This window comes from Balaenoptera acutorostrata, chromosome 9 (genome assembly GCF_949987535.1).
Source record: "Balaenoptera acutorostrata chromosome 9, mBalAcu1.1, whole genome shotgun sequence".
In the NCBI taxonomy this organism is placed as follows: Eukaryota; Metazoa; Chordata; class Mammalia; order Artiodactyla; family Balaenopteridae; genus Balaenoptera; species Balaenoptera acutorostrata.
Window position 1 is genome coordinate 1,865,416 of NC_080072.1, and position 25,751 is coordinate 1,891,166.

Genomic DNA, 25,751 nt, shown 5'->3' on the forward strand with positions numbered 1-25,751 from the left:
CTTCCCAACAGTGAAGCAGCCCTGCCTGGACCACCCGCCAGCCTGCTGCCACCTGCCAGGAGCTCCCAGCTCCACAGGGCACCTGTGAATTGCTTTGGCACAGTGGCGACCAGGTTGGACTCCCAGACCTCACTTCTCTCCGCCCACCCACCCTACAGAGGAGGGAGCGGAGTCCAAGGAGATGCGACCACAGAGGTGGGGCCTGCTGGGTACAGGATCTAAGCCGCCAACCTCCCACCCATACCGGGCCCTCACCTGGGAAATGGGGGGACTCGGGGGTATGGAGTGGGCACCCCCAACAGCACGGATACACAGCACCGATTTATTTATAAGATCCACCCTCCCTAAAACAGGTTTTCTGACACAGGTCTCTCCCCAGCTGGCAGCGCTTCAAGGGGACACCCACCAGGGACCCTGCCCCTCAAGGGCTGCAGCATGTCCAGATTTCGGCCAGGTTCAAAAATTCCAGGAAGAGGGAGTGGGCGGGAGTAGACAATCTTTATTGTGTTCCAAATCTAAGGATTCTTTGCACAAAAATAAGTGTTCATACTGTCAGTGTCCCTGGGCAGTTCAAGTTCATGCGTAAAAAATAGATTATCTGTGTCGGCATAAAATCCTCTCCCCTTCAAACCTCCAAGTGTTGGTGCCGCAGACCCGTTCCAGTGGAAGGTCTCTGGGGACAGAGTGGCTGGGGTCCGAGGAAGCTGCCGCCCGGATGATGTCAGGCTGGGCCGCTTCCACACTAGCCCTTGGTCAGGCTGGACGGCCGGGGAAAATTGGCGGGATCCCCGGCTCGGTGGTGGCTTGGCCCGCGGGAATGGCGGGGACGGAAACGTGAGCTGTTCCAACGCGCTGGCTCCCAAGTGGTGAGCCCGCTCGCGGCCGCTAGGAGGGAAGAGGGAATAGGCACGCGCGTCAGTGCGGGATCCGGCCCGGGAGACCCCGCCCAGCCCGGCCCTGCCCCCACCTCCCACAAGCGGAGCCGGCAGTTTCGTTTGCTCGGTGGATTTTGGAGCTCGGGTCCGTGGGTGCCTCGGCTTCAGAGTACGGCCCGAGCCAGGGCGCGGGGCGGGGCGGGGCGAGCGCTCGGATCCGCAGTGAGTCAGGGATCCGCACCCCGCCGACTCATTTCTGCCACCCGGCCCGGCGCGCAATTTGCAATGCAAAGTCACTCCGCCTCCAAGCGCCCGAATCTGCCCGGGATCCGCAAGCCCTCGGGGCCTCACCCGCCCGAGGGCCGCCCCCCTCCGTCTCCCCGCTTCCACTTCGGCGGCGGAGCAGCGAGAGGAAGTTTTGCAATCCCGGACAAACAAACGCTGGTCTTGCACAGGCTTGAAAAAGTTTGGGGGAAATGAAGAGTGAGCGAAATCCAGGCCATCGCCCGGGCCTGACGCTGGGCTCCGCGGGCTCTCGGGGGCGCGAGCTGCGAGGCCGTTTGCTCCACCGCGCCCGGCAGCCCTGCCTCCGACCCTCCCTCTTCCCCCTCTCGGCGCTCACCTTGCTGGGACGAGAGCTCAGTAGCCCCCTAACCAGCTGGACAAATCGAGAAGCTCGCGCTCCGCGGGGCTCAGCGCGCCCTCACAGGCGCTGTCGTCCGACGAGTAGGCGGAGCGCGGGGACCCGGGCTCCGAGCTGTGCTCGCGGCCCGGGGACGACAAGGCGCAGGAGGGCGAGGCGGCGGCGGCCCCGGGTGGCCCGCGGGGCAGTGGGTGGCGCGCGGCTGGCGCCAGCAGCCCCCGGGCCAGCGCGGCGCGCACGGCATCGTGCTCGGCCAGCAGGCGCTGCAGCGCGCGAATGTACTCCACCGCCGAGCGCAGCGTCTCCACCTTGCTCAGCTTCTTGCTGGCGCCGCCCTGAGGCACGTGCTGCCGCAGCGCCTGGAATCCTAAGTTCACCAGCTTCACTCGGTTGCGCTCCCGCTCGTTGCGCCGCGCCACGGCCGCCGCTCCACTCCCGGTCTCCACCGCGCCTGGCCGCCGCCGCCGGCTGCAGCGCAGCAGCTCTGGGGACTCCGGTCGCCGCCGAGCGGCGCAGCAGCCCGAGACACCAGGCGCAGGGGGCGCGGGCCGGGGCAGCGCGCCGCTGTCCATCGCGCCCGCATCCACTCGCCCCGCGCCTCCTCCGAGTCCCTGCGCGCCGCAGGAAGGTATGGGGCGAGGAACCGAGGGCGGAGGAACGACGGTCAAGCCTCAACGACGATCTGGCACCGTGCTGCCAAACGACTACACAGGGTACGTGGTGCCAGGTCGCCTGGGGTCCGGAGACAACGAGGCGCGGGAGGCCGAGAGGTGGCGGGCAGTGCGCACCGGGGAGCGTGGGGCGCTCGTGACTCGCGCGTGCTGTCGGACGCTCCCCAGGTCTTCCCCGCGCGGCGCAGGCGGCTCGTTTTTAAATGTATAGATAACCCTCCTCCGCGCCGCCGCCGCCTCCTTTCTCACGCCCTCCTTCCCTTGCCTCGCCCTCCCGCCACGCTTCGTCCAACCCCTGGCGCACACAGCCTGCAAAGACCAAGCCGTGAGCGCGACCGCACCCCGTCCCCCGGGCACAGTCCGCAGGTCCCCAGGGGGTCCCGGCTTCCAGCAGGTGTCCAGTGCGCCCCCCAAGATGCAGTACGCAGGTCCCGTGTGCGCACCGACCCCCAAGCTGCTGTCCGCAGGTCCCTGGTGCGACCCCTGCCGCGCTCGACTTTGGGGGTAGGGCAGGTCTAAGGCCACAGAGCACCCATCCCTGGGGCGCGTGAGACCCCGGGGGGCAGCACGCGCCGACCAACCTGCACCCGCGCCCCGCCCCCTGCGGCCGAGGGGCGGGGGCCGGGGTTTCAGCCGGTGGCGGGCCGCCCGTTTGGCCAATCGCGGCGGGCACCGCCCCACGCCCGGCCCCTGGGAGGAAGCCTGTATGCCCGGCGCGTGGCTCCCGGGAGCGTCTCTAACAAAGCTCGGCGCCTGCGCGGCCCCGCCCGGCCCCTCCCGGCGACCAGGGTGGGCGCGCACTCCCACGCGCGCCTGTTCCTGGCCGGGCGCCCACCTCCTTATGACTCCACCGGGCCTGCGAGAGGGGAACGCAGCCCTCCGGGCGGGGCGGGGCTTGAGAGGTGGTGAAGACCTGGCGCGCTTGGGTAGAGGGTTCAGGTTCCTGGGGCGCTTTTCGCCAACATCCCCCCACGCCCACTCTCTGCGGGTGGTTGCCGTGCGCCCCGGGCCTTGGGGAGCCTTGAAGCGGAGCGCCTGGAGGTTTGCACAGACCGCTTCAGACCCGCGTGGCTGTCGGCCTGCCTCTCCCCTCCGCCCTCCCCCCGCCCCCGCAGCTTCCTCCGCTTTCCACGTTCCCCCCAAAGCTTCCTCCCTTCCTGGTCCAGTTCCCTCCGGCCGCTCACCCGTCGATGTGTACCCGCCTTCGTGGCCCTTCTTCCTCACTGCCATGCCTCCAGCACCGTCCACCTACCCCCGCACTGAGATTGGCCAGTGGGGGAAGGTCGCTGGGGCTGCAGCCTTTCCAGAGTCTCCCAGGGGACGTGAGGCGTCAAGAGACTTCCTCCCTGACCGATGGGGGTACATTTTGGGGTCTGAGGGGGCAGGGACTTCGGAAGTGTGCAGAATGCAACGTTACTGGGAGAGTGTTGTCCTGCCCCGCGGCCTGGGAAGGCCAGTCAAGTGGCTGTGCCCTCAGGAGGCCATACCCAGCAGGTTTTTCCCGAAAAGTGACCTGACTCTCCTGGGCCAGGACCTCTGGAAATGGAGGTGGGGGCGGGCGGGCCCAGCTTCCCGGAGCCGACTTACTGTTCTGGGGGCAGGCGGGGGGACCCAGGGCCCCTCCCAAGAAGTCCGCAGGGCACACGGGCGAGGATTTACTGCCCAGCTCATGGCGCCCACCGGCTCCCGTTACCCTGCCGGATTCTCCTGGCAAATCGGCTTGACTTTCCTGCTTTAGGAAGTTATCTGGAGGCCAGCACTTGCCAGGAGCAAGGGGCCCTGTTTGTCTCAGGAGGAAGCTGACTCAGAAAGGACATGGAATGTGTCCACAGTCACACCTCTAGCCAGTGGAGCAATCAGGTAGGAATCGGGTCCCTGACAGAGCCCAGGTGGCCCGATCTTTATCCCTTTCAGAGCGGAAGGCCTGGCTCACCTCTGCATCCTCTCTGGTCAGAGCCCACCCCCTCCTTCCCTGAGGGTTATTTGGCAAACCCCAGCCAGATGCTTGTCCTTCCTTCCCTGCCCGTGCCAAGGGTGCCAGGAAAAATCCCGGAGTCCTGCAAACAGGGCCCTGCCTGGACTTGCGCTGGGCCTCCAGGCCCTGGACAGCCTTGGGTGCCGCCTCTCCTCCTACCCCATCTCCTGGGCTCTGGCTTTGCTTCCTCCCCCCCGTCCACTGCCTCGAAGCAGGAGGGACGTTACGGAGGCGAGTTGGCTCATGCCTTGGCCCCGGGGATTAAGCCCTGGCCCCTCTGCGCTCTGCTGCCCCGCTGGCCTCCTGCTCAGCTTTGACGCCACATCAGCTGGAACCCTGCCCTGACCCCTCTGCCCTGTGCTCCACACGGCATGTCACTCATCACACCCGCGCGTCCATCGGAGGGCTCTGCACAGGCAGAAATGTGCCCTTCTCTATGTCCACAGGACACCGCCCGTGCCAAGCCGTGCATGACGCTGCTTCGCTAAGGGGACCTCACATCCAGCACAGAAGTTCAGGAGGCGGCGGCACTGGAGCCAGCCATTCGGGGCTCGGGAGGTGGCCGAGGGACGGAGGAGCCCGCAGCGTCCAGGCCCAGCTCTGCCACTGACCCTGAGGGGTCCCGTAGCCCAGCGTCCTGCTGCCCAATAGGGGTATGCCAGCCCCTGCTCCAGGGGTGACCAAGGCTGAGCACTTGTCAGCTCTGAAATCACCTCGGGCTCCGTGGGACTGGGGTGCAGACCCCGGAAGCGTGGGGTGCCCTGGGGACACACAAGGTCCAGAACGTGCTCCTCAGAGAGGCTCTGGGTCCCCTTCTTGGAGCAATGGGAGTTGTCTGGACCCTCTGGGGCCTCCCCCATGGCGGACTGGACCAGGCAGAGGCCGGGCGAGCTCCATGCCCAGGTGAGGGGCACCAGCTGCCGGCTGGCTTGGCCTGGGCTCTTCATTCTCTCTGCCTGTAGCCCAGGGCCTCTGCCCACCTCCCTCTCCGCGCCCTCCAGGGCCTTCCTCACTGGCTTCCTAATTGCGTTCTCTGGGTCGGGTCACAGGTGGCAGGTGGAGAGCCCAGCTGGGCCGGGCCGGCACCTTCTTCAAGCCCACAGGTTGTGCTGCAACCCTCGTGCGGGAGTCCCACCTGTGTGCCCAGGTCACTTGGGAGCCCGGAGGCTTCTGGAATCCAGCTGTGGAGAGGCAAGAGCCATGGGAAATGAAGTGTTTCCAGACATCAAGCTTCAGACCCACTGCTGATAGGGTTCTCCAGAGACAAACAATACGTAGAAAGAGATTTATTATGAGGAACCAGCTCACATGATCATGAAGGCTGGGAAGCCCCACGTCTACTGCCTGCAAGCTACAGACCCAGAAAGCCTATTTGCTGGTGGAATCCAGTCCAAGTCTGGAGGCCTGAGAACCTGGGGAGCTGGTGGTGTAAATCCCAATCCAAGGGCCGGAAATGATGAGGTGGGCTGTCCCAGCTCAAGCAGGTGGGCAGTAAGAGAAAAGGCAAATTCCTCCCTCCTGCATCTTTTGTTCTATTCAAGCCCTCAGTGAACTGGGTGATGCCCACCCACCCTGGGAAGAGCATCTATTTTACTGAGTCCACCAGTTCTAATGCTAACCTCATCCAGAAACACCCGCCCCCGACACACCCAGAAATAAAATTTAATGTGAACACCCGTGGCCTGGTCCAGCTGATACATAAAACTGACCAACACACATCCACCCCTTGCCACCTCAGCACCTGTACCCACCTCCTTAAACCATACCTGATCCCCAAACAAAGACAGCACAAAGGTCCTAATTCTGCCTCACAACTGTCCTGCCTACAACCAAAAACGCACAAACCCCTTCCTCAGAAGAGGAGGTGAAGTCCCCCCTCTCCCCAGAGCTGACGTCCTGCAGCTTAAACACTAGGGTATAAATTCCCAGGACTAAATGCTGTGATGCAAAGTCAGTATATCTTATGTGACATGGCAAGGGGAGAAGAGAGGAAAGAAACAAAGATACACACACACGTAACCGAGCAGGACCCTATGGGGGCTTCCCAGAACAGACCCCCTCTGTGTCCTCTGCTTGCCTTTTGTCTGTAGAAAAACTTCAGTCAAAGAATAAATTTAATCAGAGAAATGAGAAAATGCAGAAAGGAAACAGTCCAGCAAGACAAACTAATAATAGTTTAGCCATTAAACAAAGTCAAGGGCCTTTAGCTCCTCCTCCAGGGTTATTGATAATGTTCTGAGCCATGTCCTTGAGCTGTTTTGCAGAGACTGAAACCCCAGCAGGTGGAAGAAGTTAACCACATGCTGACCACCAGCACGTAGACCCCAGACCGGTTGGAACCAGAAGGTTGATGACGTTGACTCCTGATTACCTCACCACCAACCAATCAGAAGAATGTCCACCAGCTGATCACACACTCCGCAACACGCCTCCCTCACCCTGTCTTTAAAAACCTTTCCATGAAAGCCTTTGGGGAGTTCGGGCCTTTTAAGCACTGGCTGCCTGGACCCTTGCTTGGCACCTGCAATAAATGCTGCACTTTCCTTCACTACGACCCGGTGTCAATAGATTGGCTTTACTGTGCATGGATGAGCAGACCCAAGTTTGGTTCCGTAACACTTACAGCAAAAGAAGGAAATAAGTACGACAATTACAGTCTTCATTTCTGTAACTGGTCTCGAGGTTGTAACTCACATATATAACTATCCTTTCCCACCACCCCCTGCATATCACCGTCCCTTCAGTAAGCACCTCAGCTGGTTGTGGTTCTGTACCTGGTAGTCAACCCAAACCTTCGTCCCTAAAGGGTCTGGGTCATCAGTGGTCCTGCCGGGATTGGGCTGTCGTCATGTTCCCTTGGCCTCAATCCCAGGGCACGGTAACAGTAAGAGACGCCCTAAGGGATCTCCTGCGTCCCACGTGCCCTTTCGTACCTCCGGTGTGGAAGGAGCAGGAGCCCGGTTTCCCCCTGGTGGTCAGGATCAGTCACGCCGGCCAGCACGGTAAGTCCCTTCTTTGCCTGCTGAGACATGAGGAGCCCAAAGTGGCCGGTGAGTCTTAACTTCCAGTTCAGAGGAATCATTGCTGCATTTCCTGGTCGAGGCATCCCTCCCTCTGGAACTAAGACCTCTAAGAGCACAAAGTCTCAGGAACAGGAAGTAACAGTTCTCCTGGTGGGTCACTAGGGTAATAGTCAGGGGTGCCACTGCCTTTTCCACCCATCGATTCCTGGACCCAGGAGTCTTGGCTGGGAAACAGCGCCGTATAGTGGACACGGACTCAGAGCATATACAACCTCCTGGAGAACCCTGCCCCAGCCCCGCAGGGTATTGCCACCTCGCTAGTGCCATAGCTGAGTCTTCAAACGACTGTTCCAACATTCTTTCAAGCCAGCTGCTTCAGGATGGTGGGGACATGGTGAGACCAGCGAATTCCACAAGCAGGGGCCCCTGCCACTCTCCCTTTGCTGCGAAGAGGGTTCCCTGATCAGAAGCAGTGCCGTGTGGAATGCCAGGAGGGTGGATAAGGCATTCTGTAAGTCCACGGATGGTAGTTTTGGCACAAGTATTGCATGCAAAGAAGGCAAATCTATATCCAGAGTAAGTGACTATTCCAGTAAGAACAAAACACTGCCCCTTCCATGATGGAAGCAGTCCTGTCCTGTCACTGAACCAAACGTGGGTCCCCTCGCCTGCGCACAGTAAAGCCAATCTACTGACACCAGGTTGTGGTGAAGGAAAGGGCAGAAAGTGCAGCATTTATTGCAGTCATCAAGCAAGAAGTCCAGGGAGCTAGAGCTTAAAAGGCCCAAACTCCCCAGAAACTTTCAGGGGAAGGATTTTTAAAGGTTTTTAAAGACAGGGTGAGGGAGGGGAGGTTGTGGGGTGTGTGATCAGCTCGTGGACACTCTTCTGATTGGTTGGTGGTGAGGTAACTAGGAGTCAACATCACCAGCCTCCTGGTTCCAGCTGGTCTGGGGTCTACGTGCTGGTGGTCAGCATAGAGTTAACTTCTTCCACCTGGTGGGGGTTTCAGTATCTGCAAAACAGCTCAAGGACATGGCTCAGAATATGATCTATAGACCTTGAGGAGGGACTAAAGGTCCTTGACTTTGTTTAATGGCTAAAGTAGTAGTATTTTTTCTTATCTGACTGTTTTCCTTTCTTACTGCATTCTCTCACTTCTCTGATTAAATCTACTCTTTGGAACTCGGGAAGGTCTAGGAGGCTGAAGTTTCTCTACAGAGAAGAGGCAGGTGAAGGACACGGTGGGGGGTCTCTTCTGGGAAGGCCCCATAAGGTCCTGCTCGGTTACACTCTGGTGTAATTAACCAGCCACCGGGTAGCTGGCTGGTCACCCCGGGGGATGGTCCCTTATCGGGGGTTCAGTGTTGGTCTCTGCTGCTAGCAGACTGGAAACTCAGCCTTGGTGAGTGGAGCCCATGTTGCTGGGCCCATGCGTCACCTCCATCCCTGCCACCATGGCAGCTTTGCTGATAAGCCCACTGGGCAATGACAGAGTGGCTGGGAAAGAGGCTGACCAGGATCCACAGGATGGTTCTCCTGTCCACTCTATTATTAAAATCTTCTGCTGAGGTCACCCTTTGGTGAGCACTCACATGGGACACGAATATTTTCAGGGTTCTTGCCAATCCACACACCTGTTCCCCAAATTTCCTTGTCACCAATTTTCTAATTACGTTACTTCTAAGTCCCTGACCACCCAGCCAAACCACTGGCCACAGCCCATGGATCTGGTTATAATCACTTATCTGGCCATTTCTCCTTCCAGTCAAAGTGCAGGACCAGGTGCAGTGCCCAAAGCTCTGCCCACTGGATCACCCTTCACCGTGTCCTTGAGGGATGTCCCACCACTGGTGGGTGGAGCCTGCATATCAATCAGAACCACCTATAACTAGACCTAGTCACCTCTTCCTCTGTCAGTGGATCCTAGGAAACACCCCTGAGGCCATAAGTTAAGGCTGGGAGAGAGAAGGCAGTGTAGCAGGGGTGGGGGCCGTGGGCATTTGGGCCACTTCTTCAGGTAACCTACTGTGCCTTCAGGGCCTGCTCGGGCAGGCTCACCTATACGCCACTTCCATTGGATGGTGGAGTGTTTTTTTCTCTACATGCCCAGCTTTATAGCTCAGTGGGTCAGATAAAGATAACACCCAGTTCATGATGGGCAGGTCACATGGTAACTCGGTGACCCATGGTTAAGTGTTCAGTTTCTGCTAAGGCTCGTAGCAGGCCCGGAGCTGTTTCTCAAGAAGAGAGTAGTTATCCGGGGTGGATGGCAGGGTCTTGCTCCAAAATCCTAAGGGCTTGCCCTGTGCTTCACCTCTAGGGACTGCCAAAGACTCAAAGAGCATCCCTCTCTGCCCTGACACTTCAGGCGCCACTGGATCTGCTGGATCATGTGGCCCCAGGGCAGCACAGCCTGGACCCAGCGCAGAGCCTTCTCCTGTGTGGGCCCCACCCCAAACGAGCAGTTGTCCAGGTCAATCAGTCAATGGGCTGGAGTAACACACCCAAATGAGGACTACGTTGTCTCCAGAATCCAAAAAGTCCCATTGGTGTTGGCCCCATTTTTTGGTTGCAGGAGGAGCCAGATGCAGCAATCTATCCTTCACATTAGAAGGGATATCTTGCCGCTTTACTGGACCCCCTAGAAATTTCACTGAGATAGAAGGCCCCTGCATTTTCGTTGAATTTATTTCCTACCCTCTGACATGCAAATGTCATACCAATAAGTCTGGAGTAGTTGCTGCTTCTTGCTCAATAGGTCCAATCGGTATAATGTCATCAATGAAGTGGACCAGTGTGGTGTCTTGTGGAAGGGAAAGGTGACCAAGATCGCTGTGAATTCAATTGTGACCCAAGGCTGGAGATCTGACTTACCCCTGGGGTAGGACAGTGAAGTGTACTGCTGGCCTTGCCAGGTAAAAGGAAACTGAGTCTGCAGGGCTTCATGGACAGGGATGGAGAAAAAGGCATCTGTCAAATCAAAAGTTGCATGCTGGGTACCAGGGGATGTGTGAATTTGCTCAAGCAATGAAACCACATCTGGTACAGCAGCTACAGTTGGAGTCACCACTTCATTAAGCTTATGAGAATCCACTGTCACTCTCCAAGACCCACCTGTCTTCTGCACAGGCGAAATAGAATGGGGATGTGGTGGGATCACCGCCCCTTCACCCTTCAAGTCCCAGATGGAGGCACTAATCTCTGCAATCCAATCAGAAACGCTGGTTGTTTTACCATCTTCCTTGGTAGAGGCAGTTCTAGGGGCTTCCACTTGGCCTTTCCCACCATTAATCGCCCTCACTCCGTGGGTCAGGGATCCAATGTGTGGATTCTGCCAGCTGCCGAGGATTTCTATTCCAGTTATGCCTTCTAGTGGGACCACTGTGGATGGACCTGAGCTGGAGCTGCCCTGACCCCCTGACCTCCAGGGGCCCCTATCTGTCTGGGGGACCACGGGGAAGTTTGGGGTCTCCTGGAATGGGTGTCGGTTCAGAGCCAGTGTCCCGGAGTCCCTGGAAAGCCTCATTATTTCCCCTTCCCCAGAGCACAGTCGCCTTGCAAGTGTCTGCAGGTCCTCTGGGCAAGGCTGGGAGAAAGACTGACAGCATCCATTTCCAAGGGTGTCCTGGGTCCTTCCTCAAGGGGACCCCGCCTCCCCTTCCTTCAAGCGTTCTGGGACTGAAAACTGGCTCACGTCTGGGGATTGACTGAGTGGCCAAAACCCTCTGTTTTTACAATTCGGGATAGATGTTTGTTCACTGGACCTAGGACTTCTGCCTTATCCAGACGCGGTGAGAATCCAGCAGGCTTCCTGCCCAGTTCACGCCTAGGAAAACCAGGGTCAACCAGCCAAGGCCACGGATCAGCACGAGTCTGATTATTCTGACCTCTGCCTCTGTTCTGCCGTCCGTGCCGGTCACCACGCCCACCTCACCTTTGGCAGTGAGTGCCCCCACTTGGCCCCTGCACCCTGGGATCCGGGGACCCCACTCACTTAGGTTTCCTAGTTGGGTGACTGCAGCTCCCACTGTGAGGTCTGGACAGCAGAGAATGGAGCCGTCTGAGGATGTGGTCTGAGGGGATGCTGGGGCTCTCCATGGACGTGCTCCCCGCTGTCGTGGTGAGAGGGTCTTCTGGACCCTCCCGGGAGGGTGGGCAGATCTTACACGACAAATCCACTCCAACATCCTATATCCCTGAGCCTTTGACCAAGGGAGGTAAGCCATCTCCAGTTCACCCGTTATGGGCCACCTTTAGGTTTCCGTTTCAGCCAAGCAGCTAAACCAACTGTGAGAGCCCTCCCTCACCCGCAGAGCTGCAACATGAGATCCAGAATCCGTGTTCAGAGGGCTCATGTCAATAAATTCAGTCCGGCAAACTTCATCTTCCTTCCTCCCGTATCCCATACCTTCAGTTTCCATCTCACACATTCCCTCGGCTTCTGTCTGTATAAATTAGGAAACTCAACTCGTTCTTCTGGAACGCAGCACACCTCGTCATGAGTCACACTTTGTACATCGCCTCTGAGGACCTGCCGGGACTTGAGTCTAGTTATGGGTCTAGAAGTAAAGGGATGGTGAGGGTGGGTCCTGACGAGAAGCAGCAGTGTCTCCCATGGCAACCGCCTCTGGGGGGGCTGTTAGCGTCTCCCCAGGCAACGCACGGTTAACCCCTCCAAATGGAGGTGGGAAGACTCCCTACCCGTTAGGAGTGGGGAGACCTCTTCCACTGGCAAAGGGGGCTCATCAGAATTTAAGGGCTCAGTATCCCCCGCTCCTTCAGGGTCTTCCCACACACCCTCACCCCAACACACAGTCTTTCAGTCCTTCTGCTTTAACCATAGACACGCTGCGAGACTGGGAGTTCAATTTACGTTGTGAGTCAGGATGAGATTCTGCATTTGGTTGTCAGTAATCTCAGCCTTGCAGTGGTAGGAGATAAGGCTTTCCTTGGGCCACACACAGAAGTGCTCTTAGGTTATTTATGGGGCACTTGAGCTGGGAGTTCAAAACCCTGAATTCGGGCTTCCCTGGTGGCACAGTGGTTGAGAGTCTGCCTGCCAATGCAGGGGACACGGGTTCGAGCCCTGGTCTGGGAAGATCCCACATGCCGCGGAGCAACTAAGCCCGTGCACCACAACTACTGAGCCTGCGTGTCTGGAGCCTGTGCTCCGCAACAAGAGAGGCCGCGATAGTGAGAGGCCCATGCACTGCGATGAAGAGTGGCCCTCGCTTGCCCCAACTGGAGAAAGCCCTCGCACAGAAACGAAGACCCAACACAGCCAAAAATAAATATAAATAAATACATAAATTTAAAAAAAGGACACACTCATCTTTAAAAAAAAAAAACAAAACCCTGAACTCACCCTTTTCTTAAACCACTTTGTCCAGCAAAAACCAGGAGCCACCAGCCAATGTCATCATATTCTTCAGTTTTCCAAGGATGTTCAGAAGTATCCTATCCAGAGTAATGCAGCTCCCAGCTTCGTATGAGCGGATTACGGGGAGGGTGCAGGTACTTCGGGCGTCTCTCTTGCCAGATCCCGCCGTGGGCTGTCAGTGCTTCCTCTCCGGCCGGAAATAGAGTCATTGGCGTCTTTAAATCCCATCGAATTAGAAAGCTGATTCCAGAAACCCGGAACCAATTCAGAAAATTCAGTCTTAACATTCTTTACCCTCTGGAACCATGCTCAGTACCAAAATCTGTGTTAGTTGGGGTTCTCCGGAGAAAGAGAACCACTAAGAGATAGAGATTTGTCTTGGTAACTTGGCTCATGCAATTATGGGGACTGAGAAGTCCCACCATCTGCCGTCTGCAAGAGGGCCACCCAGGAAGGCTGCTGGTGTGATTCAGTCCAAGTCCAAAGGCCTTGGACCGCCAAGGACAGAAGGTCAAAGTCCAGCTCGAGCAACCAGGCAGGAAGCAGAGAATTCCTACTTCCTCCACCTTGTGTTCTATCGGGCCTCGCTGGACTCACCATCCACACGGGGAGGCCACCTGCTCTACTGCGTCCATGATTCAATGCTAATCTCACCTGGAAACCTCCTCCCAGACACCCCAGAATCGTGTTTAACCTGGGCACCCGGTGGTCATTCACGTCGACTCAAAATTAACTATGCCAGCTGAGAGAACAGATTCAAAGCCTGCTCTGGAGAGAAGAGCATGGGGTCCCCACATGGAGGGGGTGTTGCTAGGCCCTTCCCACCTCCAGGGCTGTGAAGTCCCCGTGGGAACACATGTTGGAAGAGCCCCAGGCCTGCCGGGAGGAATAGAATGTGAACCTTAAATGTAACTGAATTATCTAATAGCCATGTTAAAAAAAAAAACTAAAGAGGAACAAAAGAAATGCATTTTCATGATATATCCAAATTAATAGCATTTCAACATGTAATTGATATAGAAATCATTAAGGAGATAGTTCACAATTTCTTTTCATACTAAGTTTTTGAAATCAGATGTGTATTTTTTTATCCTTAACAGTGCATCTCAATTAGGACTGGCCACATTTCAAATGCTGAAAAGCCACGTGTGGCTCGTGATTACCACGCTGGGCCACACAGACCTGGACAGAGGGATCGTCACGCCTCATTGTAATACTACATTTTCTAGTCTGTATTTGGTGCCTTGACATCTTGGGGCTGCGGGGACCCCGAAGAGACTGCCCTTTCCAGGACTGGCCAATTCCTAGAGATAAAGGCCAGGCTGCAGTGGTCCTTTCATATGCAAACCACCCCATGCAGAGCTCACCCCCACCACCTCCTCCACTGGCCTCTCACGCTCAGGACTGCCATCCCCTGCCCTCGTCATCCCAGACCAGGTGCCAGAAAGCCAGGGACAGACCCTGTGCCCCAGAGCCCCTTGAAATGATTAAAACCAGCCAATGCTAAGCTTGCTCACCTAGCCTTGCCTGTTCCTTCCCACAGAAACCACGATAAAGGTTCCTGCCCACGTTTCCCCCCTTCCCCATTCTCCTTCTGCCTCCTGACCCAGCGCAGCGCATCCCATCACCTGCCCCCTCCTCTCGGAAACTGTAACTGTCTTTTCAATGACATTCGTCTTCTGCTCTGCTGGTCTTGCTGTACCTGAATAATAACAAAACCTACATTTTAAAACACCCGTTGCCTCACATGACAGACAAGCAAACTGAGGCCTCTTGCCAAAGGCAGACCAGCCAGTGGGAGGAGAGACTCAGCCATCCCATTGCTGAGTCCCTTTGATTTGGCCTCCTAAACACCCCTCCACCCCCCTGAAGCTGAGAGGGCTCCTGTGGGTGTGAGCCTGAGGACCGGTCGGTCAAGCCCACTTGGAAAGCAGCCACCCAGCCCACCGGTAGGGGAGAGGTCTCCCCTCGACCAAGTCCACCTCGTGCTTCCATGAACAGAAAGCCAGGTGGATAGTAGACCAAGAGGAAAGTGCAATGCAGTCATGACAAGACAAACCCTTCAGGCCACACTTTCTAACCACGATGCAGTAAAGTTAGAAAGAAAACATCCCAAGTATAGTCACTAGCAGGGCAAAACAAAAAGAGAAAGCCTCTAAATAAATCTCAGCATAAAGAAGAAATCTAAACAGAAAGCATAGGGACATCAGTCGTGGTCCAGTGGATGAGACTCCGAGCTCCCAATACAGTGGGCCCAGGTTCGATCCCTGGTCAGGGAACTAGATCCCGCATGCATGCCACAACTAAGAGTCTGCATGCTGCAACTAAGAAGTCTGCGTGCCACGGCTAAAGATCCCACATGCCGCAATGAAGATCCTACATGCTGCAACTAAGACCCAGCACAGCCAAAATTAAAAACTAAATAATAAAAATTTTAAAAAACCCATCAGGCATAGGCTTTTTGAAAATACTCATGAGAACAATTTCTAATATTCCCAGAACAATCATATAGCTTTTGGTGGATTTCCTAGAAAACCAGAGAGATTGGGTGAGAATGGACAAAGCATTCAACTCAGGAACATCAGGAAAAGAAAAATCCAAAACAAATAAAAGAAGGAACAAGGTTAATTAATGGTGATAAGGGAAGAAATTAACAAGACAGAAAATAATCAATAACTTAGTCAATAAAATGAAAAACTGATTTTTTAAAAGACCAACAAAGTAGGCAAATCTAATTAAAATAAATAGAAGATACATTTCTTAAAATAACAGAAATATGAAAGGTGACATAAGCACACATATGAAAAAGATTAAAAATTAAAGACTTCCATTTCTGACCAAAATGGAGTAAGACGAACTCACTTTACCCTCCCCCTCCCCCTAAACAATAAAAAAGGGCCAAATTCAAGATGCTGGACAGCAGGCAACAGATAACAGTGGCCCTCGAGAGATGTGACACATATTGGGGGAGGGGCTGCAGCTGCCCTGCTGCTGCCCTGGCAGGGCATCCAGGCTGAGATGCAGAAGAGGTACCAGGCAGAGCCCAGTGGAGTTTTGGTTGAGGAGACAGAGCACAGAGCCCTAGAAGGCTGAAGCAGCTGGAGGGCTCATGCCAGAGACCCAGAGAGGAGAGGTTCCCCAGAGGTCTGCAGAAAGCCCCCTCGAGCCAGCAGAGAACTGCCCGGAGCACACAGGTGAGGAAACTACCAGAGGAGGGGCACGAATTGCCCTAAAAGGGTAGAGAGTGGTGCCCACTCTTCCTCAGGTCGGAATAAGGCTTCTCTGTCAGCCAGGGTGGGAAACCTCGTAACTCATGGGGCATGCAGTAGAGTTCACAGTAGTCTCTTGCCTTACCAGTGGGGACAATTTTCCCTAAACTGAACACAGCCCCAGTCCTGGCTGACCCGGAAGACTCAAAGTGTTTCCAAGTACCTCAACTCTGTCCCAGTACAAAGCTAAAAAATAGGAAAACAAAAATACCTAGCAAAGAAAAAGATAAAAGTTACAATGTCTAATATCTGATCACAAATGCCAAGCATGAAAAAAATCAGGAAAATATGACACATAAGGAAAAGATAGATAAATAAATAAATACCCAGAACTGATAAAGATATTAACAAGGGCAAGGAAATGAACAGACCAGGATATTAAAACAGTAATTATGACTGTATTTCATAAGCTGAAAAGTTGAGATATGAAAAAAGACCCAAATTGAACTTCTACAGGGTCTGAGATGAAAAATGCACTGCATTGGATTAACAGAAAATTACATATTACAAAAGAAAAAATTAATGAACTTGAAGACATAGAAATATATGATACCTAAAATTAAGCATAAAGAGAAAAGAGATTTGTTTAAGACTATAAAGTGCACCAAAGAGCATTGGACAACTCCAAGTGGTCTAATACACAAGTAACTGAAGTCCCTGAATAAAAGGAGATAAAGGAGGAGACAGAAAGATGGCTAAAGCTTTTCCAAATTTCATGAAAATTACAAACCCACAGATCCAAGAAGCCCAACAAACCCTAAAAACAAGGAACATGAAGAAAACAACACTAAGACACAACTTAATCAATGGTTCAAAATTATAGTAAAGAAAAAATAAATTTTAAGCAGCCAGAGGAAAAAGACACATTACATATGTACAGAGGAATAAGGTATGTACAAAGGTATTAAAATAAGGACAATACAGATTTCTCATCAGTAGCAATGCAAGGAGAAGACAGTGAAGCATAACTTTTAACGTACTGAGAGAAAAAAATCTGTCAACCTAGGATTCTATACCCAGTGAAAGTATCTTGCAAGAGCTAAGAGATATAAAGATTTTTTTCAGGCATTCAGAATCTGAAAGAATTCATCGCCAGCAGACCTGCACTACAAAAATATTAAAGAAGGTCTTTCAGGAAGAAGGAAAATTATATGAGATGGAATTGTAGATGTACACAAAAGAATGAAGAGGATGAGAAATGGTAACTGTATGAGTAAATATATTTAAATTGTTGTTGTTGCTTAAATATTTTAAAAAATAAGTCATTGTTTAAACAAAATAATAACAACTTAGTGTGGGGTTGTGAGCATATGTAGAAGTAAATTGCATGACAACAATAGTACAAAGGCCAGGAGGGAGGAATGAAAGTAACTTTTGTAAAGTTCTTATACTACATGTGAAGTTGTATAATATCACTTGAAGGCAGACTATAAATTTAAGATGTAAACTACAAACCCCAAAGCAACTACCAAAATAAGAAATCTAAGGGTTATAGTTAATAAGCCAATTAGGGAATTAATGGGGTCATTAAAAATTACAATATTCAATTAACTTTTTAAATCCAGAAAAAATAAAATAAAAAGGAGCAAAGAGAAGATGGGTAAATAGGAAACAAAGAGTAAGATGACAGACCTAACCAAATCAATAATCACATTAAATGTAGATGGTCTAAATACACCAATTAAAAGTCAGATACTGTCATATTGGACAAAAAAGCAAGATCTAACTCTCGGCTGCCTTTGAGAAACACACATCAAATATAAAGACACAAATATGTTAAAAGTAAGACAATACTCTGACAGGCAGTGGCTAAGGAAGCCCCGATTATCCTGGTAATCACATCCAAGGCTGAGTCTAAGGTGAGATGAGTGAGGCACTTGCCTCAGTCAGTAAATTTAAGAATGCACCCCCCCAAAAAAACTCATCAGTCAAGACAAATAATATCTTAATGCAGTATTTTTTAAATACAAATTTATGTAAAAATATTCCATAAAAACCAAAATATAAGTTTTAAATACAGGATTAATAATGGTACCATGCCATGCCAAGCCCTACTGGGGTCTGAGGCAAAGGGAAAAAATTAGCCCTGTGGGAATCCTTGACCCAGAGGCACCCAGCTAAATCACCAGTTTGCTGGCCCACAGAAAACTGTAAGATAAAATATTTTTTATTGTTTTAAGCCAATAAGTTTTGGGGTATTTGTTATACAACAATAAATAATTAGTACAGATTTCAAAAGCTATTCTGTGTCAAAACTAATCAAAAGAAACCTGGAGTCACATACATTAAGAAAAAAGAAAGATCTCAACAACAAAAAAAAAATCTAACATTACACCTCAAGGAACTAGAAGAAGAAAAACTAAGCCCCAAGTTAGCAAAAGGAATGGAATAGTAAAGATTAGAGTAGAAATAAATGAAATAGAGAATAGGAAAACAGTAGAAAAGACTAAGCGTTTGTTCTTTGAAAACATAAAGAAATTGACAAAAATTTAGCTAGATTAACAAAGAAAAAGAGAGAATTCAAATAAATAAAATTATAAACAAAAGAGGAGACACTACAGCTAATACCACAGAAATACAAAGGATCATAAGAGACTACTATGAACAGTTATTCACCAACAAATTGGACAACCTAGAAGAAATGGATATATTCTTAGAAACATTCAACTTACTGAGACTAAATCATGAAGAAATGGAAAATCTTAACAGACAAATGAGTAAGGAGATTGAATCAAAAATCTCTCAACAGAGGACCAGATGGTTTCACTGATGGATTCTACTAAACTTTTAAAGAAAAATTAATGCCAATACTTCTCAAATTCTTCCAAAATTGAAGAGGAGGGAATACTCCCAAACTCATATTACAGGATCAACATTACTCTGACACCGAAACCAGATAAGAACACTACAAGAAAAGAAAACTACAGGCCAATATCTCTGATGAATATACAGACAAAAATTCTCAACAAAATACTAGAAAACCAAATTCAACAGCACATTAAAAAAGATCATACGCTATGATCAAGTGGGATTCATCCCTGGAATGCAAGGATGGCTCAACATACACAAATCAATCAATGTGATACATCATATTAATAGAATGAAAGATAAAAATCATATGCTCATCTCAATAGATTCACAAAAAAGCACTTGACAAAATGCAACATCTTTCCATGATAAGAACTCATAACTAAGTGGGTATAGAAGGAACAAACCTCAACATAATAGAGACCGTATATGACAAGCCCATGGCTAACGTCATATTCAATGGTGAAAAGCTGAGAGCTTTTCCTCTAAGATCAGGAAAAAGGCAAGTGTGCTCACTGTTGCCACTCCTATTCAACAAAGCACTGAAAGTCCTAGCCAGAGCAATCGGGCAAGAAAAAGAAATAAAGGACATACAAATCAGAAAGGAAGAAGTAAAACTGCCTCTTTTTGAAGATGACATGATCTTATATATAGAAAACCCTAAAGATTCCACACAAAAAAAGAAAAGAAAAAACCTGTTACTGCTTATCAACACATTCAGTAAAATTGCAGGATACAAAATCAACATACAAAAATCAGTATGTTTCTACACACAAATAACAAACTATCTGAAAAAAAAAATGAAGCAAACAATCCCATTTACAATAGCATCAAAAACAAGAAAATACTTAGGAATAAGTTTAGCCAAAGACCTGTACAGTGAAAACTATAAGACATTAATGAAAAAATTTGAAGAAGACGCAAATAAATGGAAAGCTATCCCATGTTCATGTATAGGAAAAATTAATATTGTGAAAATGTCTATACTACCCAAAGCCATCTATAGATTCTATTCAATCCCTATCAAAATTCTGATGGCATTTTTACAGAAGTAGAAAAAAATCCTAAAATTCTTAGGGAACCGCAAAAGATCCTGAATAGCCAAAGCAATCTTGAGAATGGAGGCATCACACTTCCTGGTTTCAAACTATACTACAAAGCTATAGTAATTAAAACAGTATGGTATTAGCATAAAAATGGGCACAATGACTAATGGAACAGAATCAAGAGCCCCACATAAACTCATGTGTATATGTAATATTTAACAAAGGAGCCAAGAATGCTCAGTGGAGAAAAGATAATCTCTTCAATAAATGGTGTTGAGAAAACTGGACAGCCACATGCAAAAGAATGAAACTGGAACCCTACTTAATATCATTCACAAAAATTAACTCAAAATGGATTAAAGGCTTATATGTAAGATTTGAAACCATAAAACTCCTAGAAGAAGACAAAGGTGGTAATCTCCTTAACACTGGTCTTCAAAATGATTTTTTGCGAATGACACCAAAGTCATAAGCAACAAAAGGAAAAGTAAACAAGTGAGACCACATCAAACTAAAAGGCTTCTGCATAGCAAAAGAAACAATCAACAAAATGAAAATACAACTTACAGAATGGGAGAAAATATTTGCAAACCATATATCTGGTAAGGGGTTAACATACAAAAGATATAAAGAACTCATAAAACTCAACAGCAGAAAAACCCCAAACAATCCAATTAAAAAATGGGCCAAGGGCCTGCATAGACATCTTTCCAAGGAAGACATACTGATGGCCAGCAGATGTTGAAAAGATGCTCAACACCGCTAATCATCAGGGAAATGCAAATCAAAACCATAATGAGATATGACCTCACACCTGTTAGAATGGCTATCATCAAAAAGACAAGAGATAGCAAATTCTGGTATGTGGAAAAAAGGGAACCCTTGTTCATTGTAGGTGGGATTGTAAATTGGTACAGCCACTGTGGAAAACAGTATGGAGGTTCCTCAAGAAATTAAAAATAGATTTACTATATGATCCAGCAATCCCATTTCTGGGTATATATCTGAAGGAAATAAAATCACCCTCTTGAAGAGATATCTGTACCCCCATGTTCATTGCAGCATTATTTACAATAACCAAAACATGGAAACAGCCTAAGTGTCTATCAGTGAATGAATGGATAAAGAAGATGTGGTATACTACTAGAATTAATGGAATATTATTCAACCATGAGAAAGAAGGAAATCCTGCCATTTGCATAGTAGATGGAACTTGAGGGCATTATATTAAGTGAAATAAGTCAGGCAGAGAAAGAGTAATACTGTATAATATTATTTATAAGAGGAATCTAAAGGAACCAAACTTATAGAAACAGAGTTGAATGGCTGTTGTCAGGGGCTGGGGGTTGGGGAAAATGGAAAGATGTTGGTTAGAGGAAATAGAATAAGTTCTGGGGAGCTGATGTACAGCATGATGACTGAACTTAACAAGACTGTACTATACACTTGAAAGCTGTTAAGAGAGTAGGTCTTAAAAGTTCTCACCACAAAAACGGTAAATATGTGAGTTGATGGATGAATTAACTAACCTGATCATGGTAATCATTTTGCAGCATATAAGGATATCAAATCATCATGTGCACCTATACTTACCCAATGTTATAGGTCAACTATATCTCAATAAAGCTGGGAATAAAAGAAGAAAGAAAGCTGGAGTAGCCATTTTAACATCAGAAAAAGTATATTTCAGAGTAAAGAATATTACCAGGGATAAAGAAGTTCATTTCACAATAACTAAGGGGTCAGTTAAGAAGATAAGAGTCCTAAATGTTAATGCATTAAGCAAAACCTGATTGATCCACAGGAGAAACAGGTAAATCTGCTATTATAGTTGGAGACTTATATAGTTGGAGACTTCAATACTCCTTCCTTCGTACCTGGTAGAACATATAGACAGAAAATCCAAAAAATATAGAAAAGGTAAATAACACTATCAACCAACTTGACCTAATTGACATTGATAGAAAATTCCACCCAATAACAGAAAAATATACGTTCTATTAAAATGCACATGAAATAGTTACCAAATTAAACTATCTTATGGGCCATAAAACAAGTCTTGAAAAACGTAAAAGGATTCAAGTTATACAAAGTATACTTGCTAGCCATAATAGAATTAAATTGGACTAATAATTAGACTAATAATATATCTTATTATATCTGGAAAATCTCCAGACACTTGGAAGTAAAAAATAGATCTAAATAGTCCATGATTCAAAAATAAATCAAAAGAAAAATTAGACACTACTTTGAACTGAATAAAAATATAAACATAATACTTCACAATTTGTGGAATGCAGTACTTAGAGGAAAATTTTAAATGCCAACATGTATTAAAGTTGAATAAAGCCCTCAAATCCCTGACTTCAGCTTCCTTAAGTAATTAGAAAAAGAAGAGCAAAGTTAACCCAACATAAGTAATAGAACCGTTCTGAATTCCTCCACCTGATATTCCATTTCACAGCATCATAGTAAATGATTTATGTAGGCGCAAACCACCAAATGATTCTAAAGCAGTGAGTAAGTTTGAGGAGCAACAGGATATTTACACAGTTTCAAATTTCCTCCCCACAAAATATAAATTACAGAGGGCAAAATATTAACTTTACCCTGTAATGGCAAACCTGCCACTTACGACGTCCAGCAAGTGTTCAAAGTTAATATCTCCAGGTTGTTCTCTCTTGGCCATGATGGAGTAACCAGGACCACATTTACCTACTGTCAGCACCCAGAGAACAGGACACGACATCTGGCACAGTGGTGTTCAAACACAGACAACGGGGAGTGAAGCATCCGTGAAAGAAGGGAAACAACCCAGGGGAACCCCGTGACTCTCCAGCTGAGCCCAAGGTCTCATGAACTTGGGGGAGCGGAGATCAGAGTTCAGGGAGGCTGAGGCAAGTAGAATTTGCAGGCAGGTCCGAGGAGGGAGGGAAGGAGAGAGACACATCGCATGCGCACACACACACACACACACACACACACACACACACACACACTGGATCACCACGGCCTTTAGTGTTCCCGGAAGTTTATCACCCTTGCTGATCTTTCCTCAGATCCGTCCCTCCCTCCAGGTTCTAGGGGTTGATTCTGCGTGTCCCCATCTAGCGGCCAATTCTGACGTTGCGATGGTCACTCCAACCTCTCTCTGGAAAGGAGAGTGGATGGGGCGGGCAGGACCGGTGAGTCCAGCTGACGGATGTTGCAGTCAGATGAGCAAGGTCGTAGGCTGACAGCCGTGAAGGAGAGAAGCACAGTCGTGTGAAATATTCTGGACGTTCTGCAAAGAAGCCAGACACAAAAGGACACGTCCTGTACGATTCATCAAATATGTCGGATGTCATACGAGAGGACCAAATCCTATCTGATTCCGCTCCCAGGAAGTCCCTGGAAGAGTCACATCCGTAGACGGAAGGTGGGACGGTGGGGGCCCCGGGCTGGGGGAGGGGAGGGGCGTGAGTGTTTCATGGGGACAGAGCTTCAGTTTGGGAAGATGAGAAAGTTCTGGAGGCGGAGGGTGGTGATGGTTGCACAGCAATGTGAGTGCACTTAATGCCGCTGAACTGTGCACTTGGGGTTATGATGGTAAATTTTATGTTACGTGTATGACACCACAATCTTAAAAAGGAGGAAGGCCTGGCACGTGGCGCTCATGGACGGGGGGACGGGGAGTCACAGCTGATTCAGGGTTTCTGCCTGGGGTGGGGCAGAAGGCTGGCCACAGGGGTGGGGGGAGGACTCAGGGGAAGGTGCGGGCTTCCTCTTGGACACGTGGAGTTTGGGATATCTGAGAAGTATCCACACAGAAACGGGAGGCGGGCCATTGAAATGCCAGCGTGGGACACAAAGGGGGGGGGGGTGGCTGGAGAGTCCCCTGCATTCAGTGGCATTTAATCCCCAGGAACTGATGATACCACCCAGGGAGCCAGCGGGAGAAGAGAAAGGGATCCAGCCTCAAGGAACCCCAAGATTTCAGCCAGCGGGAGAGTGGAGGGGTCACAGGAGACTGAGAAGGGGCACTGACTTCAGTGCGAGAGAGGAGTGTCAGTGATGCTGAGAGACAAGGACTCCCCGGCGTCCGCAGCGCCACGGGCTGGGCTGCCTTAAGAGGACCCCAGGGAGGACGGAACCGGGTCTCTGGGTTTGGGAGCTCAGAGGTCACTGCGGGGGTCAGCAGCCCGACGGTGGGCTCCCAACTGCATCCTCGCACCAACAGGACCCCGGGACTGACCTGGAATCTGGGTGTGACCCCCTACGATCGTGGTGTGCTTAATCAGAGCCCGAGCAGCCCTTGCCTCTGCCACGAGGGGGCTGGGCAGCCTGGCCTGGAGCTGAGGGAGGGGACCAACCTGGCCAGAGGGCACGGTGGCTCCCTGAGCAAATCTCTGAGCATACGGAGAAAATGGTCACACGTCCCCTTTCACCTTCCACAGCTCGCACGGGTCACATGACCCAGACCAACCTGGAACCCAGCAGGGAGGGTAGTTCTGGGAAATTCACTTCCAGTTCAGCTAAGGTGACACCCTGCCAATCCACCGTGGTGCCCCTCCCCTTGGCATCCGCAGGCAACCCTTCTCTGACAAAAACTCAGTGTTATTGAGATGTAACTCACACACCATGAAATTCACTCTTTTAGTTACCAGTGAATGGCTGTCAGCGTCTTCGCAGGGTCCTGCAACTACCAGCACCATCTACGGCTAGAACTTTGTCACCCCCCCGCAAAAGGAAACCCTGTCCCCTCAGCAGTCACTCCCCATCCCCCTCCCAGCCCGTGCAGCCAAGACTCCACTTTCTGTTTCTGGATTTGCCTGTTCTGGATTTTTCATACAAATGAAGTCGTACAAAACCCCATGCACCTTTTTGGATTGCTCTTAACTTCCAAATAAAGAAAAAGTAAAATCATGCTTCTACCTAACGAGGTGTGACTATATCTGTACAACCAAAAGCATGCTCCCCTCGCCCCCAGGGAGAGGAGGTCCCTTTATCCACCCTGGGGTGGTGTCCTCTCCTCTTCCAGCCAAGTCACATTCCCACCCTGACGTCCCAGGATCTACCTGCTGAGGCAGAGTGATGGACCATAGACCGTGGTCACATCCCCCAAGCTCTGTGGCTGGTCACGTGGCCGCAGCTGGTCCCTACAGCCACCTTCCTCCACGCCCCCCTCCCCATCCTCTTTGCCTCCACAGGCACCTTGGCCGACGGTGGCTCCTCGCCTCGTGGGTCATTCAGGCCTCTTTCCTGAGGGGTCTGGGCCAATGGCTGCAACCCTCCATTGATTTCCATCACAGGACCAGAATCTCATGCTCCAGGGGATTGCCTGCTTTCCAGACGGGCTCCGCCTCATCCCCACCGTGGGGTAACCACCGGTTCCCACCTGAAGGGACAGGTCACTCCAGCCGTACAGTCACCCCTCTTTGCCTGTTGATCCTCTGGCACGAGGACCCCAAGGTGGCCTGGGTTAATGGACTCCTCGTGTGTCCTTGGTGGGAACCCTCCTCCCTCGGGAACTTGAACATCTAGACCAAGAAAAGCTAGAATTGTGGGGACAGGAGGCAAAGACTGCACTGGGGGCGTTTCATTAGGGTAAGAGAGGTCATTGCCGTTTCTCCCTCGAGAGCCCCAGAACCACAAATCTGAGCTAAGAGAGAAAACTCTGATTCAGAGAGTCCCAGCCTCACACGGTGTTGCCACCCAGCAGGTGCCAAAGCCACGTCTTCAAAAGGCCATCGCACTGTCCCATCAGGCCAGCTGCTTCAGGGTGACAGGGCACATGGTGAGGCCTGTGAGTCTGTGAGCCTGGGCCCACTGCCCCCAGCCCCCCACCGGCTGGGAAATGGGCTCCTTCGCTGGAAGAAACATTCCGTGAGACCCATGATGGTGGGTCAGGCATCCCACTGGGCACAGGTGGGGTGTCAGCAGACGCATGTGGACAGGAAAGGGGATCTATACTCAGAGCGTCTCTTCTAGGGAAGCCAAGCGGAGCCCCTCCCGAAGTGGAAGCAGCCTGCCTCACCCTCGCCCCCTGGCGCATATTTGGCTGTCAGTGTCGGTCTCT

At 50.5% G+C, this 25,751-nt stretch overlaps 1 protein-coding gene across 1 annotated transcript; it reads right to left on the reverse strand.

Moving 5' to 3' along the window:
* Positions 1–444: 444 nt before the first annotated feature.
* On the reverse strand, positions 445–2,582 carry ASCL2 (achaete-scute family bHLH transcription factor 2). The gene is made up of 2 exons (XM_057553139.1): positions 1,498–2,582; positions 445–885 (listed from the first exon to the last, which is right to left on the reverse strand). Exon 1 carries the CDS (start codon positions 2,088–2,090, stop codon positions 1,515–1,517), a length of 576 nt encoding a protein of 191 aa, XP_057409122.1. The 5' UTR covers positions 2,091–2,582; the 3' UTR covers positions 445–885; positions 1,498–1,514.
* Between the last annotated feature and the right edge of the window lie 23,169 nt (positions 2,583–25,751).

Excerpts from the sequence above, each read along its gene's own strand:
- ASCL2 (XM_057553139.1), bottom strand. The coding sequence starts at position 2,090 with ATGGACAGCGGCGCGCTGCCCCGGCCCGCGCCCCCTGCGCCTGGTGTC.